The 20,079-nt window shown below is 39.4% G+C and overlaps 1 protein-coding gene across 21 annotated transcripts in view; it reads left to right on the forward strand.

Moving 5' to 3' along the window:
* CLASP1 (cytoplasmic linker associated protein 1) overlaps nt 1-20,079 on the forward strand; it is a 248,553-nt gene that overhangs the window by 177,222 nt on the left and 51,252 nt on the right. For 12 of the 21 annotated variants that reach the window (XR_016280884.1, XM_089520292.1, XM_089520276.1 and 9 more), the window contains 8 exons: nt 1,207-1,310; nt 8,405-8,428; nt 9,137-9,381; nt 12,068-12,131; nt 12,977-13,140; nt 16,633-16,711; nt 16,948-17,091; nt 19,731-19,826. Coding sequence is in view for 20 of the 21 variants with exons in the window: in XM_089520292.1 (XP_089376418.1) it covers nt 1,207-1,310; nt 8,405-8,428; nt 9,137-9,381; nt 12,068-12,131; nt 12,977-13,140; nt 16,633-16,711; nt 16,948-17,091; nt 19,731-19,826 (920 nt within the window). In the remaining variant the exon portion in view is untranslated. The remainder of the gene's footprint in view (nt 1-1,206; nt 1,311-8,404; nt 8,429-9,136; nt 9,382-12,067; nt 12,132-12,976; nt 13,141-16,632; nt 16,712-16,947; nt 17,092-19,730; nt 19,827-20,079) is intronic. The other 9 variants (XM_089520280.1, XM_089520286.1, XM_089520293.1 and 6 more) reach the window with 1 other exon arrangement.

The raw sequence follows: 20,079 nt of genomic DNA on the forward strand, positions 1-20,079 counted from the left end.
GGGACCAGAGCACTGTCAGAAAGTGGAATCTGTTGAAAATTGGAACCCGACTCTTTTAGTTTGCAAATGCATTTTGGTTGCCAAAAACATATATAACACACTGTATATCAGTTCTGAATGCAAGAAGGGGTCTGCTCTTTCCATAGGCAAGCCTTGAGACCATGTGCACACATACAGATGAGCTGTCCCAAATAAGCCTCATAGACAAAAGAAAAACTGATGAAAGAGTGGAACATTTGTTTAATTAATGGAACTTGTCTATAATTTGCAGGCATCGAAAGAGCAAGTAAGTTATTAAAAAATGAAATGTCAAAAATGGGAGCTTCCTGTATATGGCTAATTCCAAATATCTAAACTTGTGAATATCTAACAAATCTTTATAGGATGGTGGGCAGCTTCTTTCCCTGTACCAGAACCCACTACCCTTTCTTGCGTAAGTGGAATACTGGGGTGCGTCTCTCCCCTAGATGTATTTCATTAAAATTTGTGGTATTTAGTGGTTTTATAGCCTGTGCAGATTTGTAAAATCCTAACTCTGCGTGAAAAAAAGAGTTGCCCTCAAAATTTATTGTAGACAGAGAGTGGAGTCTTCATTCTACAAAGTTGCTGGTTTTTTGTTTTTGCTTAGGCAGCTGCTAAAACTCCCCTATTTGTCATGGACTTGGAAGCTGAACACACTTCAAATTGACTGGCAAACTATTGTCAGAATAATTGGAACTACTCTGATGCATGTTCTAAGATTATTCATAAAATTAAAGACTTCAAGACCTGATTAAAAACAACAATTCCCCAACAAGTTAATGAAATCCTATTGGCAAGTTTTTCTTTGAATTTTGTCATAATGCTTACAAGTCCTTCTTAAGAATTACAGTATGACCAGAAGCTTTTTCATTTAAAAGTCACCATGAAAGAGATTAAAATCCCCTCTCCACTATACTCAGTAGGAAAGTGTAAAGCATGCCAACTACCTGCCAACTGCTGGGTTAAGGATCCTAGCTTTATAACAGAACTTGGTGATTTGACTTTCTGTTGTAGCCCTAAAATTCTCTCATAGTAACCAATAAAAAGTGTGCCTAATAATGATTAAAAACCACGAAAACATCTCCCATTCTTTGTTGGTGAATTCCAGGCCAGCAGCCTGATTAATATTCTAGGGGACTATTGAACTCACTTAATGATGCCTTTTCAATATTGTCTTTTGTGCAGACCGGTTTGGGCTTGGACAGCCAGGCAGGTTGCCTGCCTCGATGAATGCAATGCGAGTTCTCAGTACAAGCACAGATCTGGAGGCTGCCGTGGCAGATGCACTGGTAAGAGGGAAAACACAAAATGCTTCCAACACCAGAAAGTCGCTTAAAGTTGCCTCCTGTACGTACACTCTCCTCTCTCAATTTTATTGGTGTTCCTTTTCAATATGCCTGTATGCGTGATTCTGTGTAAATGTCTTTGTGGGATTTCAGCATATGAATATAAAGTTTGCTGAACTGCAAAAGAGACAGAGTGGATGTAAATTTTGGAATTGCGACTGGGAAAAGCCCTTAAGACACTTGTAATCTCTCATATTGGTGAAGAGTTACAAGGTTTAACACTTTGATTTTAGCCATGTTTTCTGTAGAACTAAGTCACTGATTTGGATACATCATAGTCACTTAGGATAGCAAAGCTGTCTACTATGTTGAATAACAGAATACTGCACTGATGTTTTTGTTATATAACTTGCCCAGAGAAGACGCTGTGATGAATTTCTTAGTCTAGATTCCAGTATTGGCTATTTTTCTGTGTTGTGTGCATTTGTCTGTAGAGGGGGCAGGTATGATGTCTCTCAAATGTTATTTGCTTTTATTGTATTTCCATATTTGAAGAATTCTCTTTTTTTCCTATTGGAACACCATTCAATAATAAATTGGCGTTTTTGTCCCAGCAGTGATGGTGAAGAATGGGTATAAATGTCACAAGTTGCACCTTTACACAGTTGTTGCCTTTACATCTTTAGAGCTTTAACAACTCCTTTCTTTCTTTCTTTCTTTCTTTCTTTCTTCTTCTTCTTCTTCTTATTTTTTTTTTTTTGACTTAATTTAATTTCCAGAGTGGATGGTAATAGGGGGGGCAGAAGGAAGATCTTCATGAAATGCCATAACTCTGAGTGATTTGCAGTAGTTCATTCAGGATTTCTGAGCCCAGTTATTTAGCAAGAACAGCAACAAAATGACTTTGGATTCTCTGTGACCTTAAACATTAAGCATTCTTGAAACTGATTCTATCAAAGCTTATTCAGTCTACTCAGAAGGCAAACACTGTACTAATTAACATTTACATTTCCTTGCTATTTCCTATGTACCTTTTCTACCGCCAGGAAGCTGAAAGCAAAAGTATTTTTGCAACTAGTTTACAGAACGCTAGCCTTGTCATTCTTGTCACAGAATAACACCTTGACAACATCATAAAAAATGGGAGGAAGATATCTAATTGGTTTATTACAGCATAAGCTTTCATTGCTGTTAATCTCTTTAAAATGCACTGATGGAGTACAATATACAACCCAGGTATTTAAATACAATTGCATGGCTGTTGGAATCAGACCACAATGTAATAGGATAGAGAAAGATACAGATTATGACCCAAATAGTCCAAGATGATACAGTTTTTCAAATATCAAGTTTGTAGCATAGAGGTGTGAAAACAATAAATCTGTTTAATAATGACCATTTACTTTGAGTCACAGACTCCTTTGACGAATTTTTTTTTAGTTAAATTGCTGTTGTGAGAACCTGCATATAGGTGTGTGCCAAGAAAAAATTATATCTGTTCATACCCAGAGTAATGTATTGGGATTCGTGAATATATCCCAACTCAGGTGTTTCTCTTTCCAGTCTTTCTTGGTTCTTTTGTTGTTTATTTTGTTTTGTTTCTGAGAACTGCTACTTTTAAGGCAAATCTTGTATCTCCAGGAAGGTTGAAATTCTCTGCAGCTGATTTTTGCTTGTTGCTATTTCTAATGTCAGTGACCCAGCATTGTGTGGTGGTTTGAGAGCTGGACTATGATTCTGGAGACCAAGGTTTGTATCCCTACTTGTCCGTGAAAACCCCCAGGATGACCTTACGCAAGTCATACTGTCTCAGAGGAAGGCAAAGAAAGGCCTCTTTCAACAAATCTTGCCAAAGATAAAATCGCAAGGTTGTGGCAATTGATAAGGGAGGAATTGTTGAAATAGGATTTCAAGAACCTTTGATTGAAATTTGGATTAGCCAGGGAATCGGAAGATAAAGATTAGGAGAAAGATGAAGTTTTAGGGAAATATATGGGACCTGATATGGATGACCAAGACAGAGGAGCCAGCTGGAAGAAGTGTTAAGAGATGTTTACAGACAGAGATTTGTGCTTGTTCGGGAGTGATGGGAGCACTGGAAACAACATAGAGTTCAAGAGTGACAATCAATATGGAGAGGATGGTTTTATGGGTAGAGGGCTTGGGAGGAGTGACTGAATGTTTATCATGGAAGATTGTCCACATCGACTCCACCCCAAGATTGGAGCAATTTGGGAATTGATGCCCAGTTTGGACAACTTCTAAATTTATTTTAAAACAAACAAACAAACAAAAACAAACCCAAAGTCAAATGTAAATAGGAACACTATAGAAATTAGATTTGGCTTCTTTGAGTTTAAGATATCAATAGTGGGGCTTATTATTTGATTTGTTCAAGGTAAAGATCAAAGATGTAGATTTAAGGATGAGGTACAGGCTATAAAAGAGATCATCTAGAAGAAAAATAGAAAAATACTTATTAAGGCTGATTTACATGAATTTTAGTAACTTAGATGTGCAGGAAAATAATTTAAAAGTCTGTGGTAAATGGAAGATCGGTGAACTGTTAATTGTCTTTTAGAATGAAGGAATGATGTAATCTTTTGAAGTGTGGAGGTTTGGAAGACACAGCTGATATTATAACAGATGGATTTTAAATGAGAAAATGTAAGGGGTTATAAAGTATTTTTAAGAAGCAAGATGTTATAGTTTTCTTTAATGTAAGCTAGGGGAAAAGGAATAGAGAAATATTTGATAGTGATTATTACTGTTTAATACTGCATATATTAATAATTGGGGAACTTTCTCTAGGGAAGATGCCTTTATGGGCATAAAATTGGATTTAGATTATCAACAATTTCATACTGTATAAAGAGGATGAGGAATTATTGTGCATTAATGGAACTTTTAGTACGTCTTAATTTAATATGGAAGGGATGCAGGAGTTTTAGTAATGTGCAAGCTGAACATGAGTCAACACTGTGATGTAGCAGTTAAAAAAGCCAGTGGGATTCTAGCCTGCATCAATAGGAGTATAGTGTCTAGATCAAGGGAAAGAATACTACCACTACATTCTGCTTTGGGCAGACCTCCCCTGGAATACTGTGTCCCGTTCTGGATATTGACAAGCTGGAATTTCTCTTGAGGAAGGCAACCAAATGGTGAAAGGTCTGGAAACTGTGTGGAACAGCTTAGGGATCTGGGTATGTTTATTCTGGAGGAGAGAAGGTTTAAAAGATTAAAAGGTGATATGATAGCCATGTTTAAATATTTGAGAGGATGCCATTGAAGATAGAGCAAGACTGTTTTCTGCTACTCCAGAAACTAGGACACAGAACAATGAATTCAAACTATAGGAAAAGAGATTCCACCTAAAATTTAGGCATAACCTCCTGATGGTAAGAGCGGTTCAGTTGTGGAACATGTTGCCTCAGAGTGTGGTGGAGTCCCCTTTTTGGAGCTTTTTAAACAGGCTAGATGGCCATCTATCTGGATTTCTTTGATTATGTATCATGGCAAGGAGTTGGACTGGATGGTCCTTCTAGTTTCTCTTATGTATTAGTAATTCATTTAATGAAGAAGCAAATCAGCATATTAGCCCAAAGCTTCAATTCACTGTAGCTGAAGTTCTAAGTGAAGTACATTTAGCCATAAATGTAACCTTTGAATTTGCTGAGAGCAAAGAATAGAGAGCTTTGTTTTTGTTTTTAATTTCCATTTCAGTCCACATCAGAACACATTCTGGTTCATATGACTCAAACAAGTTGCAAATGATGTCAGGATGGTAGCCAAAGTCTGTTGACATATAAATTTTCTTGCACTCAGTGTAATTAGATCCACAAGGCTTTCACTTCAGCCTGGACTGAGCAGGGAGCCCCTATATGTAGTATGACAGAATAGGTGTTTTGGGCTATAACTCTCATTAACTCCATTCAGTACAACTGGCTGGAACTCTTGCAGTTGTAGCTCAGTGCATATGGATTGTTCCAGACAGTTTACATGATATCATAAATGATATGATACTATGGCCGGTTACAAACTGGCACTTGGGACGTCCGCAGGACGTCCCATTTTAAAAAAGGGGCGTCTCTTCTAGACGCCCCTGGGTCTAATACGGACTCTGTCCGTACAATATGGCGCCGGCCGTTCCACACGGCCGGCGCCATCTTTACATATCGGACGCTGTGCGTCCGAACGTGTCGCGGCGCCTGTGACGTCGCGAATGCGCCCCTGGCGCCTCGCGACGTCAGAGGCGCCGCAGAAAGAAGCTCCATTTTGGAGCTTCTTTTTTGCTCCGTAAGGGAGCCGCGCGGTGTGGCTGTGACGGCTCCCTTACGGAGCAAGCGGCGGCGGCAGCAGACCGCCTCAAAGCGGCGGTCTATAACCCGCCCCCGTTTCTGCCTTTGGATTTCCTAGATACAACAAAGTGTGTGCTTCTCAGTCTCTGAGAAAACACCCACTAAGTGTCTTTCAGTACAATATAGTCATTAGAAAGGATGTGATTCCATCCCCCTTGATTTAAGAGTCTTGCAGTACAATGTAATTAGAAAGGACTTGAATCTATCCCCCTTGATTTTTTTCCCTTTCTTTCATTACCATGTATAGATAACTGTCAAGGTTTTTACTGCTTCAACACAATCTGTTGCTTCTCTCTGCTGAGGTTGGGGCAGATGCTTAAACTTCTTCATTTCAAAGTGGTTTTCTTGATTAGGAATATCTCAACCAAGAGAATAATTGAACATTTGACATATAGACTGTAAACCTCAAGATCATTAAGAAAAGATAGTGGTGAGATTTGTGCTCCTATTTTGCCCAAAGATAATCTCAGTTTGCCATAGCAGTCAAAATGTGCATTTGTCCATTGTCTTTCTTAATTTGAATAATGATAGGGAAATGGTCTTCCCATCATTTAACTACGCAAGTAGATCATAAAGGTAGTGATAAATGTCTTGCCTATTGGCAAAATGAACTGAATCCAAAATAGCAAGAATAAGTCCCAGAAACAGGGAGAGGACAACCTTCCAGTACGGACAGTATGCAGAGCAGCATCTTGGTCATCTGACCCATTGAAGCACAGAGTGATGGGTATTTGGATCTAATTAATGACTGCAGTAGGACAAGGAGTTTCTTTAAACCTAGATCAAGATTCTGAAGGAGACATCTGAAGAAGAAGAGTGCGTTATTGAAGTGTTAAGTGTGCAGCTGTCCAGGAACTCAGGGAATAGTCTTAATTTAGTACTGGACATCCATTTTGTCTATGTTTAGTTAACTATTTAGTATCTCAGTGTCAACTGTGGGCAGTGCTATATATAGGAATATGGATATGTAGGAAAGATAAAGAATGCAGTGATTAATATGGAATTGAAAATCTTTGAAATCACTACTCTTTCTATTGTTTTGAGATTGTTTCAATGTGATGGTTATTCTAATTATTTTAATTAAAACTTTTGACAACTAAACATTGGGCCCAAACAGACAGACCAAAATAAAGCTGCTTCGGGTTACTTTGGAGGTATGCTGTTTAAATGACACATGCGTCCTAAGAGGCCAGAAGCCACACCAAAGTCACGTTCCAGTCCTAAGAACTGGAGTGCAGCTTTGATGCAGCTTCTGGCCTCTTAAGATGCGTGTGTCGTTTAAACAGCATACCTCCAAAGTGACCTGAAGCAGCTTTATTTTGGCCTGTCTGTTTGGGCCCATTATCTGGAGTCACTGAAGCATTTTGTCCATTACAGAGGCCAATTCAAATGTGCTATGACTCAACAGAGAACTATATCGAGTCAAGGCTTCCCAAATGATTTTTGGCCCTTTCACTGCACAGTGATAGCACTATGATTCCACTTTAACTGCCTTGGCTCCGTTGTACAGAATCTGGTATCTGGAGTTCAGGGAAAGGGTGCTTAGAATTCTCAAGCAGAGAGCTCTAGTGCATCACTAAACTAAACACCCCAGAAGTCTATAAGATGTTGCTGTAGCAGTTAAGGGTGGAATATAGTGCTGTGATTGTGTAGTGTGAAAGGTTCCTTTGTCACAGTGTCATCTGCCTAAAGTATTTTATATTTTATATGTATCTCTACAAATGTGGTGTGTGAAATAATTCTTGATTTTCAGGTTGAGTTTTTCATCCTCTAGATCTCTTTTGCAGTTGTTGCTGACAATACTTTGACTTTCTGTAGCCAGTCCACCTGCCCCTTTCTCTTCCTCATTGAAAATATCTTTGTTCACAAAAGAACTGTTTCCCCTCCTGAACCCTCATGTTCAAGAAGTAGCAGTGTTATTCTTTATCCTGCCAACTAAGTTTTTGAATAAAACTATGGAGGTCAGATTCCATGTCATGGCACATGTTAATTTTTGTAACTGTAAAAAAGGATACCTGAACCTGGTACAAGGAAGCATCTTTATTCCCAATAAACAAATTTGAGACTAGTTTATCTGGCGGGAACTTTGTTGATCTGAAGGGCACAGGGAAACATGAGAACCTTTTGGGATAAAAGATTTGTCAGGTAAATTGCACAAGGGTAATGCACATCTCGATTATAAGAGGGCTGAGTTGTTAGAGACCATTGTGTGTTTGATCAATCTAAGGAACAAACTGTTTATTCAACTGTTCTTTAGGTATAAGTGGCTAGAATGCATGTTAATATCTTCCCAGGTTTTGGGGCTAGCTCTTCAGTGTCACCCTGTGGAGAAGTGATAATCTGGTTTGGGACTCTTATAGCAGTATCAGTATGGTATAAGGTGCTGGTATGTTGGCTTTAGTGTAGGCAAAATGCCAGCTGCACATTGCAAAAGGACTTGGCCTCTACTATATTTGGAAGCCAAGAGTCAAAGAGCAATCACTTTGGTGCTACACTCTGAAACCATTTTAATTTTATGTTGCTTGAAGATAAATTGGCTGAATTTGTATTTTTAATTTGCTAAATTATTTATTTATTTAAAGGATTTATATCCCACCTTTCTCCCACAATGGGATTTGAAGTGGGTATTTGCTAAGGCACATTTGCTTGTATGTTTTTGTTGCAAGAGCAATCACTGCATAAGCTTCTGACATAATTCTCTATGCTTTCTCCCACCCTTCAATATTTTCCTGCATACAGCTTTTAGGAGACTCCAGGAGCAAGGTACCAGTGCTGTTTTACCCTTTTGTTTGTTTGTTTGTTTGTTTGTTTCTTTCTTTCTTTCTTTCTTTCTTTGGTTTACTTCCCAGTTTTGCGCTCCTTATTTCAAAATTCATATGGTGCTACAATCATTTTAATATGTTAGAGTCTAAGTTCTATCAAACTACAATTTTATCAAACATTAGAAATGGCATCATTCATTTGACACATGTGGAAAACATGGATGTATATATATATGTATGTGCTTTCAGCCTACCTTGGGGTCCTCTGGGTTCTCTGTGTCAGGGATAACATGCTTTTCCTGCCATTTGAGCTTTAGTGAGACTAGTGATTGGCAGCTCATTTCACCAGCCTTTCCACCAGAGAGAGGTACCTTTTTCACCATTGCAAGCGTAGATTAATTTGTAGTGAGATATGTTGAAATTGCATCAGAGTTTATTTAGTATAGCTTTCTTTATTTGTTGACCTGTGCATTAAGGTAATAGTTGCCAGTGAAAGCCATTAGTTCTTTCATTATGCTTTGTTTGTTATATCTGCTTGCTATCCCATTTGGCTCATTTCTTATGCCCCTGCAGGATCTTGATGCAGTTTAACTGCCATTTTTTCATGCTGTAGTTACCAGGCCTTTTGGGGGAGGATGGGAGGGTGGACTGAAACAGAAAATATAGTTGTGCAAAATGTACTAATTTCCCTTCCCACCCACCCCAACAGAAAAAACCAGTGAGACGAAGGTATGAACCATATGGGATGTATTCTGATGATGATGCAAACAGCGATGCTTCAAGTGCTTGCTCAGAGCGTTCCTACGGTTCCCGCAATGGAGGCATCCCCCACTACTTACGGCAGACAGAGGATGTGGCTGAGGTCTTAAATCACTGTGCTAGTTCCAACTGGTCTGAAAGGAAAGAAGGGCTAATAGGCCTTCAGAATTTACTGAAGAGCCAACGGACACTGAGGTGAGTGCTTGAGCAAGTTTATGGGACTCTTTATTTTTAACTCATTCTTGGTGCAGCTGAAGAGCAAATTAAGGAAGTAAAAATATGGCCCCATTCTTAATAATCAGGATGGGGAACCACATGGCCCTCCAGATGTTAGAACAATAACTCCCATCAGCCCTCACCAGTTTGACCAGTTGTGAGGGATTGTGAGCTGTAATTTGGAAACATCTGCCAGGCCACATTTTCCCCACTTATGACTTGTATGTTCTGTTCACACTGGCTAATATGTTAGTAAAGGGTATATAATAGTAGTTAGTAAGAACAATATTTATTATATGTTTATTTAAAGCATTTATCTGTCATCACTCAGGCCACCATGAAGATGTGCACCAGATAAAAAGCATTTAAAACACTGGATTCACAAATAAAAACATTTAATAACATACCAAAAAAAGGGTAAAGGTCTCCCCTTTGACAAGGTTGTCAAGTTGTGTCTGAGTGTAGAGAGTGCTGCTCATCTCAGTTACTAAGCTGAAGAAACCACTGAGCCACTGTGTCCCAAACATACAAAACAACTCTTTAAAATATTTCAAAATCACAAGTCAAACTGTCTATTGGTGTCCTCAGAGTGTATAGTTTAAGATAGTTATAGTTCATTACTACAATACTTACGGTATGATAAAGATTTTAAAATGCCATCCTGAAAAAGACTGACCATATGATTTTTCACATCCATCAGGGAAACAGAATTGGTGAGATTGGTGCAGCCAATATGTTGGATTGCTTTTATTTCTTGATTTTTTTTATTGGATGTGTTTTAAATAGTTTTTTTTAAAAAAAAAAAAACTCCCAATGATAATTTGATTACATTTTAATAATAACTCTTTGTATGTTTTTACCTACCTGTATTTTTGGTGCTTTCCAGACCGGAGCTTTGCGCCGGCCTGGATACATGCTAGGGTTGCCTCAGGGTGTCCTTTACAGGTGCCCAGCAACCCTAGCACGTACCTGTGGCATAATAATAGCGGCGCCCTGTATACACAGGTGCTGCCATTATGATGTCAAGGCCGCGTTGCAGCCAAATGGTGCAGCGCGAGCATGACGTGCTCGTGCTGCTGCAGGGTACTTTGGGCGCCCTTTCAGTGGCGCTGGAAGGAGCTCCGAAATGGAGCTCCTTCTTGGGGAGCACCTCTTTTCCGCAGCCACCAAATGGCTGCAGGAATGAAGCCGGAAGAAAGGGGCCAAGTGGCCCCTTTCTCTCCTGGCAGTGGCTACCAGGTGGCTCCTGGGGTGTCCTGGGGCATGAAGCCCCAAGGATACCCCTTTTTGGGACCAGGGAGAAGCGGTGTTTTGTCGCTTCTCCCTGGTCCCAAAAAGCACCGGACTGGGGCCTCTGAGCTGCCGCTGTGGCTGCCCTGGCCCCAATATGTGACACTAAGGGGTGGCTGCAGGCCGCCCCAAATGAGCGGTCTGTATTCCGCCATTATCTATTTATGTTTTACATTGTGTAAACTGTCTTGAGTCCCAGTTTCTGGGAAAGAGAATTCCGTGCGTGTGCATGTGTGCGCATGCAAGTGCATCCATGTGCACACATAATCGCACAAACACACATGTGTTAAAGGAGATGGTGGGATGCAAGAGAGTTAGACAGAGAGGAGGGGGAAACCATTAACATAAGGAGGTGCTGGCAAGGTAATAATGCTGATATTGCAGTCTCTGCACCCTTGTAATAGACTCTTCTTCTGGAATAGAGCCTCCTTGTGCAGGTCCATTCTTGTAGGTTCTGAAATAATGTTAGTGTTTTTGCATTTGGTAGCAGGTATGACCTGTTTGACAAACTTTTTTTTTGTAAATTTTATTAGTTTAAAAAGACAAACACTACAAAGACAAATAAACAAAAAAAGATTAGCTACAGTATCCAAAAGCTTTCTGAAAACAATACAAATATATATAGTATTAATAATACATAAAAAACATAAAAATCTTCCTGCTATTACAGTCAGACCTGTATTACTCTCACACTTCTTAAGAATTAGTTAAGTCTTTAAATATGTTCCCCTTGTTCTTAATTTCCTTTTCTCATGTTGAGATATCATCTTTTTTTAAATTTCAATCTCATTTTGCTGAGTAGGGGTATCCATTTTTCCTAATGAGTTTTGCCTAGCAAGAGAAAAATTTCTTTCATATCTGAAAAAGTAAAATAATGAATTAACCAATGTGGAAATTAAATCATATTTCTCCTTTTTTAACTGTACCATTTATCTTAGCATTTTTACAACTATAGTTCATCAAATTTTTCACCTTATCATTGTTTATTCCATTAAATTTTATTTCATTACCAATCTTTTAATATTTTAATTGTCTGTTTTCCCCAATTATTTTCTATATATTCAAATACCTGTTTCCATTTTCCCAAAAAATTTGTCAGCCTGTTTGACAAACTATGGCCTAAACATTTTCTTAGGCCATGTAGATAACAGGACTAAAGTAGAGACTTTGAAGCAGTGGGATTCATCTACATTTTGACTCACCATTCAGCAGTTGATTCAGTTACTGTAGCTGGGACTAACCAACCAGATTACAGCTAATATCTGATGATACTATAAATGTTGAAGTTCAGATATAAGTAACAAGGATTTGCTTACCCTTTCCAGATACCTCCTACCAGCTGTAAAATAATTTATTTTATTGTTTTGTGTTTCAGTCGAGTTGAGTTGAAAAGGCTGTGTGAGATCTTCACGCGCATGTTTGCAGACCCCCACAGCAAGGTAAAATCATAAGGACATCTTTAGAATAAATGTCTGTATTCTGTGAAGAAAATATATTCATAAAGATTCTGTTATGTAGTACAACTCAGTTTTCAAAACTTCACTTATTTGAATATTTGTGATGTTGTTATGTATTGAGATAGGTTTGACTTTAGGCAACTTTGTGAGGAAAAAACTACAACCAGATATTATCTCAAAAGCTGACATAGCATGTTTTTGTGGCCTACATCCCACCACATCAGATGCATGAAGTCAAAGTTAGGGTATAAATAATTAACTCTACTCCTATCAAGAATACAATATTTGAGCACAGTCCTAAACAGTGCTTCAGACTTTGCAGGCTGTGATAAATATTTGCAACTAAGCATTGTAAGTGTAGGATGATACCTAGAGCAGAACATTTCCTTATCATAGAATCATAAAATGGGTTATTTCAAAATATGTTCTTTGTATTGTGTTGTAAACACTTGCCCTAGCCTATTATGCTCTTTGATAATTTTGTCTTAAATTTTCTGTGAATAATTTGGGTGCTAGGGGAAACTGCCCTAGAGCAGTTTACTTTAAATTCTATACAACTGTGTACTAATGAATGATTTGTTTTGTTGCATGGCCTGTTTTGCGGTGGAATTCACAACAGAGAGTAAGTGTATTCTCCTTCCTCCTCACCCCCATCTCCCAATCTCACCTCTTTTATCTCTTTAAAATGGCACATCTTAGAGTTTTACAGTGCTGATAGTGGTGTTAGACATCCCTCGTTGAAAATATATTTTGCTCCCCCCCCCACACACCATTTATTTGTGGTGTTTGCACCATGATTTTTACCTTGGTCTCCTTTTCATTTACAGGTTTTCAGCATGTTTCTTGAAACCCTGGTAGATTTCATCATTATTCACAAGGATGATTTGCAGGATTGGCTCTTTGTCCTTCTGACCCAGTTACTCAAGAAGATGGGTGCTGATTTGCTGGGGTCAGTGCAGGCAAAAGTGCAGAAAGCTCTGGATGTAACAAGGTAGTGTATCTGCCGATAACAGTGGATAACTGTGAACTTATCTGCATGCTAGTTTCCTGTCTTGGGAAAAGAAGATGTAGTGGCCCACTTTTGCTATAATGCTAAATATCCTTCTTTGACATGTGTTCTCTCAATATATTAAGCTACAACTCACCTACAGCCTGTATGGAATTTTCCCTGGCATATTGTGTGCAGTGCATCTGGAATTCTCCAGTTTTTGAAAGGCATCACTACATTTATTTAGGAATTAATCTACTTGATACGAACATTTCCTATCCCCTGTTTTTTGATGCATTGATGAGGATGCAATTGGGAGAAAATGCTTCTTGGTTTATTACATTTGTTACAGTTTTCACACCTAAACCAGTCCAGATCATAATTACACTGGGCCCTGGATATCTGCTGGGGTTTGGTTCCAGGACCCCCTGTGGGTACCAAGATCTGTGGATGCTCAAGTCCCATGATATACAATTGCTTAGTAAAAGTGTATCTCTTACATGAAATGGCAAAATTAAGGTTGGCTTTTTGGAATTTGTATTTTTTAAATATTTTGAATCCATGGATAAAGAATCCAAGGATATGGAGGACCAACTGTAGTGTTTTAGACTCATAGAATCATAGAGTGGAACAGACCGCAAGGGCCATCCAGTCCAACCACCTGCCATGCAGGAAATCTCAATCAAAGCATTCCCGACAGATGGCCATCCAGCCTCTGTTTAAAGATCTCTTAAAGCAAAACAAGAATTGATTGAGGTTTCTGTTATTAACTTACTTCATTAAACCATGAAATGCATGCCTCTAATCTCCTCACAGCTGTCCCAGCAGAATGCCTACTTCCTCAGGGAGCCTTGACTGATAATTTAAAATCACTGTAGAGGCTTGAAGTTTAACCAGTATCTGATCATCACAACAGATAATACCTCTGATTATTGTATGTGATTCAGCAGTCAATAACTGGAGGTTTATGCTTAGATTATGTAATGTATGAAACACTCGTGTGTCCTTCCTTTCTTCCTTTTGCAGAGGGCTTGCAAAGCTCAATGAAGGACTGCTCAGTATCTCTGTGCATATGAGGCATTGGTGTTTTGTTGTATTCTGTTCTCCCTTGGATGTGATTGGCAGATACTGTATATTTTATTTTTCCTCTTTGTAGATCAGATATTGCAGGGAAAGAAAGTACATTGTGCCTGTGCCAAGTGTGGGCTTGCCACCCACAGTTTTAGCTTCTGGGGACAGCAAGCCCTTGAAAATAATAAAATAAAAATAATGCTTCAATACACTACTAAAACCTTCCTCTCCCCCTGTCTTCTCATCATTTTCCCCCACTGACTTTGCCAACTACTTCATCACTAAAGTCACTACTATTCGATCTGAAATAGTTCCTCCCGACTTGCCCCTTACCACTAACCTCCTGGTACCTTCTACTAATAAACTCTCTGGGTTTCCCCCTGTTTCTCTAGATGAACTCTCTACGCTGCTAAATTCTTCCAAACCTACTACCTGCTCTCTTGATCCTATTCCCTCCCGTCTCCTAATCTCTATAGCCCCTTCTCTTCTGCCCTCGCTCCTCTATATCTTTAATCTCTCTCTCTCTATGGGTTCCTTCCCTTCTGACTTCAAACATACTCTCGTTTCCCCAATTCTGAAGAAACCCACTCTCGACCCCTCTTCTTTGTCTAGCTATCGTCCAATTTCTCTTCTCCCTTTTCTTTCTAAGGTCCTAGAACGGGTCGTTTATTCTCGCTGTATTAAGTTTCTTGAAGCCAACTCCATCCTAGACCCTTTCCAGTCTGGCTTCCGCCCACGGCACTCTACAGAAACAGCCCTCACCAAGATCTCAAACGATCTCTTGCGAGCCAAGGCAAACGGCCTCTACTCTATTCTCATTCTTCTTGATTTGTCTGCGGCCTTTGACACTGTTGATCACTGTCTCCTGGTTGATTTACTTTCTGACCTTGGGTTCTCCGGCTCTGCTCTCGACTGGTTTAAATCTTACATGTCAGACAGATCTTTTGCAGTGGTCACGGGTGGTCAGACTTCATCCTCTGTTCCCCTATCTGTTGGAGTTCCCCAGGGCTCTGTCTTGGGTCCCCTTCTGTTCTCTCTATACACACTGTCCCTAGGTAAACTCATAAGTTCTTTTGGTTTCTCCTATCATCTGTACACCGACGACACTCAGCTGTATCTCTCCACCCCTGACCTTTCTCCAAGGCTTGAACAGCAAGTTTCTTCTTGTCTGACTGCCATCTCTCAGTGGATGCGGCTTCGGCGCTTGAAGCTCAACATGTCTAAGACTGAGCTTCTTGTCTTTCCACCTAAACCCACCCTTCACTATTCCTTTTCTGTTTCTGTCAACGACACTTCTATTCAACCGGTTCATCAAGCCCGCAGTCTTGGCTTCATTTTTGACTCTTCTCTGTCATTTATTCCCCAGATCCAGGCCACTGCCAAGGCCTGTAGATTCTTTCTCTACAACATTGCCAAGATCCGTCCATTCCTCTCAGCCTCTACTGCCAAGACTCTAGTCCATGCCCTAGTGGTTTCGCGACTAGATTATTGTAACCTCCTTCTGACAGGACTTCCTCTTTCACACCTCCATCCTTTAATCTCTGTCCAGTATTCAGCTGCCCGTATTGTCACATCCACTCGCCGCTTTGACCATGTTTCACCTCTTTTATCCTCCCTTCATTGGCTCCCCTTCCCCTTCCCCTTCCGCATCCGGTACAAGCTTTTATTATTGACTTTCAAAGCCCTCCATGGATTGGCCCCTCCTTACTTATCTGACCTTCTTTCTCCTTACATTCCTACTCGCACTCTCCGCTCTTGTAGTCAAGGTCTCCTGTCACAGTGTAGGACTACCACTGCCCCCTCCCGAATTCGTCCCTTCTCGCTTGCTGCCCCTTACTCCTGGAACCTTCTTCCCCCACATGCACACCTCATCACTTCTCTACCCAGTTTCAAAACTGAATTAAAGACTATATTGTTTAGAGAAGCATTCCCAGAGGTGAGCCCCTCTCTGACCCAGGAAGCCTCCTTTTAACCATCCTTTAAGAAGCCAAGCCCTTCCTCCAGTCCGTCTGCCTTGGTCCAGGCCTCGGAGGTGGAGAAGAACTGCTGGACCTGATCCCATTCCCCACCACCACTCCCCTCTCCTTTTGTGTCGTGTCTTCTTAGATTGTAAGCCTGAGTTGTTAATAATAATAATAATAATAATAATAATAATAATAATAATATTGACAATATTTAAAATATGTAAATTCCAAAAAGCAAACCTTGATTTTTGCCATTTTAAATGTGGGTCACCATTTTACTGTCCATTGTATTTAATGGGACTTGGAACATTCATGGATTTAGAACATCTTGGAACCAAACACCAGTGGATACCAAGAACCCACTGTATAATGTTAACAGTTTGCTTCTGCTTCTACCTAAACCTTGCAGGTGGAAATAGAATGTATTGTCATGCCTTTTCTCCTATTCTTTTCACTCTAGGGATTCTTTCCCCTTTGATCAGCAGTTTAATATTTTGATGAGATTTATTGTAGATCAAACTCAGACACCAAACCTTAAGGTAAGTAATGCCTTTGTCATTTCATAATGAAGTGCTTATCTTTCAGAGCAAAGTGAACATAATACTTGACAACAGAAAAGTGGGGAATGTCATAACTTACTCAGTGAATATATTTTAAAGGCTTCCAGAAAATCTAAATCTGATTTTTCCTTAGATGATCCCTAGGTATGAGGAAGGGATGTTGGGCTTTATTGTGAGGTTATCTTTTACTTACAGAAATGTCTCACTCACTTTAGGTAAAAGTGGCAATCCTGAAATACATTGAATCCTTGGCCAGACAGATGGACCCTACAGATTTTGTAAACTCTAGTGAGGCAAAACTTGCAGTTTCTAGGATTATTACCTGGACAACAGAACCAAAGAGCTCAGATGTGAGAAAGGTGAGTGAAAGTAATGAGAGAATGGTAGATGTTTCCTTTAAATAATTATAATAATTATGAAATGGAACAATAGAAATACATTGATTTGGATCTATAATTTGCACTTCCTTTCACCCAAAAAAGCCATTTTCACTTATTTTCCCCTCCCCCAAGTCAAGGGGCCTTGTGCTGCATTTTGAGAAATGGTTTTTGAGGGGACAAGGCAATCACCAAAAATTGCCTCTTTCCCCCTTCTTTCTGTTGAAATTCATAAATAGCCTTCAAAAATTACAGGATTGCATCCACTGTTTCCTTTTGCCTGGAGCAACATTGTTAATCAATGCTCCTCCTGGCAGAAAGAAACAGTGAATATAACACTGGGAATTTTGAAAGACTGTGTCTGAATTTGTCATATCAGATAAATCTAATTTTTGTCTTTGAGAGCACGAGTGGTCGGACAACAGTAAGTTATTAAGGTTTTGTGCTTTGCCAACTGACAGATGTCTAAATAGTATCTTATTGAGAAAACGGTGTAGTTTGGAAACATGGTTCAATTATACACCTTCAAGATTTATATTTGATAGGACAAGAGTTCATGCTTAGCTTTCTGGTTAAGTGAAAACAGGATCTAGCAGCATATTGCTCTCAGTATCAAAGACTTGGAGAGATTTGTTTCTTTGAATAATTTCTGATTCCAGGATGGTGTACAACATACTGTACTAACTGTAAATAGAACAAACAGCAGTAAGATGTAGAACAACATAAGTGAAGTACTAATAGTAGTAGGAAGAAGTCTTCACAAAAGTACTTACAATACTTAAAAGACCTAAGGGAATAAAAAAGTATCTGGTATCTAAAAGTTAACAGGGTAGGTGAGCTTTCCTGCAGAGAGCATGTTCTGTATAAAGAAAGCACTTGGCCATTTTTGCTAGTTTTCAGCCTCTAGCAGTGGTGTACCCAAAAGACAGCCTCACCAGATATTCCTTCTCTTCATCTCAGCTGTTCAGTACATAACCTATTTGTACTTAACAACTGATTCTGTTTACAGAAATAATACTGGTTTCATAAAACCACACTAGTCATGGTTTGAAACTTCTTTCAAGAAGTTAATAATCTTTCAGTAAATATGTAAGGTGCATTATTTCACTGTTAGTTTTACTCTGAAAAATTGTGTTCTGTGCTTTCTTTTCCTCCTGTTTTGGTATGTATGCAGCAGATCTCAATACTTCCCATGCCTTCTGTACAGTTAGACCTTCTGGATTAACTAATGAGAAGAGTTCTGCATCAGGGCAGTTTCCAGAGTGGGTGTCTTTCATGTATAACATGCTTGCCATTGAAATGTGTCACAAATGACACTATAAAATCAGATCTGTAGTTCTAGGGAGTTCTCAGCTCTGCCTAAAAGGTGCCATGGTTGCTATGTACAAGCCAAGAGGAATAGCATCTTGGCAACTATTGAGAGCAGAATACAGATATGGAGAAAACAATCCAATTTATGGAGAAGGTGAGAATAACAAGAGTATAGAAACTAATAAAAGGGAGACAGATGGGCGGTAACCCTACATAGCACTGGAAACTATGGTTGGCAACCTGTTAGTGACATATGCAGGTGTAAATCCACCTTACACCAGCCTATTTGGTCATTGCAGAAATTGGTGTTGTCTTCTATTCTCCTCAGTGACCAGACCTATCCCCGCCACTCATTGTTTACTCTCTGGAGCCTCCTCCCAGTGGCTGGTGGAGAGCAAGTTGGGAATCAAAGAAGTGTTTGGCTATGCCTTCATAGCCAGGTGGAAAACAATGGCATCATCTACTGAGACCTGCAGACACTGTTGCACTAAAACAGTCTAGTCAACAGTCAGATTAGTTGCTTTGCTGTTACTGTTGCTTTGCTGCTTCAGGCTGAAGTCCTGTGTGCATCTGCCTAGGAGTAAGGCCTCACTGAAAATTATGGGATTTCTGAGTGTATACACTTACTTCTGATTTTTAGGGCTATGCACTTAGACATATGGGGACATTTTGCATTTACATAACATTTATCTAATGCAAAATGATTTCTGAGTAAAGTGACTTCAGTGACATTGCAATAAATCCTATTATTTTTTTCCCAATAAAAAAAGAAAAGGTCAAATAGTACAACTGACCCTTCACAGATTCTTTACCCACAGATTTAACCATTCACATCTTGAAAATATTTTAAAATATCTAAAAATTCCAAACAGGAAACCTTGATTTTCCCATTTGATATAAGGGACACTATTTTACTATCCATTATATTTAATGGAATTTGAGCATCCACTGATTTTGATATCCATGGTGTGTCATGGAACCAAACCCCAGTAGACACCAAAGGCCCACCGCATGTAGTAGTGGGTATTCCTGGAGAACATTATAATGCCTGAGAGTACCAGTGTGTGGTTCACTGGCAATTGTATAATTTGAATAATACTGACTGGCAGTAAAATAGTATCTAAGATCCCAGGTAAGATGACAGTGATGGTTTTGGTGACATTATTTTCAAACTGGAGAATTATCACCTGCTTTGGAAATGCAGCTCTGGCAAGAAACTTAAATACATAACTGCTTTTCTATATTGGTCATTACAAATTGTCTGCTTGCTTCTGCTAAACAATGTTCCCTTTCCTATTTGTTGAACTCAGACCATGCATAGTTGGGTAGGTGAGGATATGCCAGCTAGATCAACAACTGCCTCGTCAGGTCCTGGTGAAGGAAACTTGGAAGAGAAGTGTAAACAGGTAGACTAAAAGTAGTGTGCACTAATCATAAGACATTACTCTGCTTGCAGTCTAGAGTTCTAATCTAGTCTAGATCTGAGGAAAGAAGTGGACTGAGAGGGCCTGACAAAAAATGCAGTGGTGACTCTGTGTGTGTGTGTATGTATGTATGTATATTATGTGTGTGTATTAATGTATGTTTCCCTTTGCTCTAATACTTGAATTAGATTGAGACAACTGCTGTCTAAAGAGACTCTGCAGGTAGTTGCAGTAC

This window comes from Sceloporus occidentalis, unplaced genomic scaffold (genome assembly GCF_023333645.1).
Source record: "Sceloporus occidentalis isolate IW3139 unplaced genomic scaffold, rSceOcc1.0.p SCAF_4, whole genome shotgun sequence".
In the NCBI taxonomy this organism is placed as follows: domain Eukaryota; kingdom Metazoa; phylum Chordata; class Lepidosauria; order Squamata; family Phrynosomatidae; genus Sceloporus; species Sceloporus occidentalis.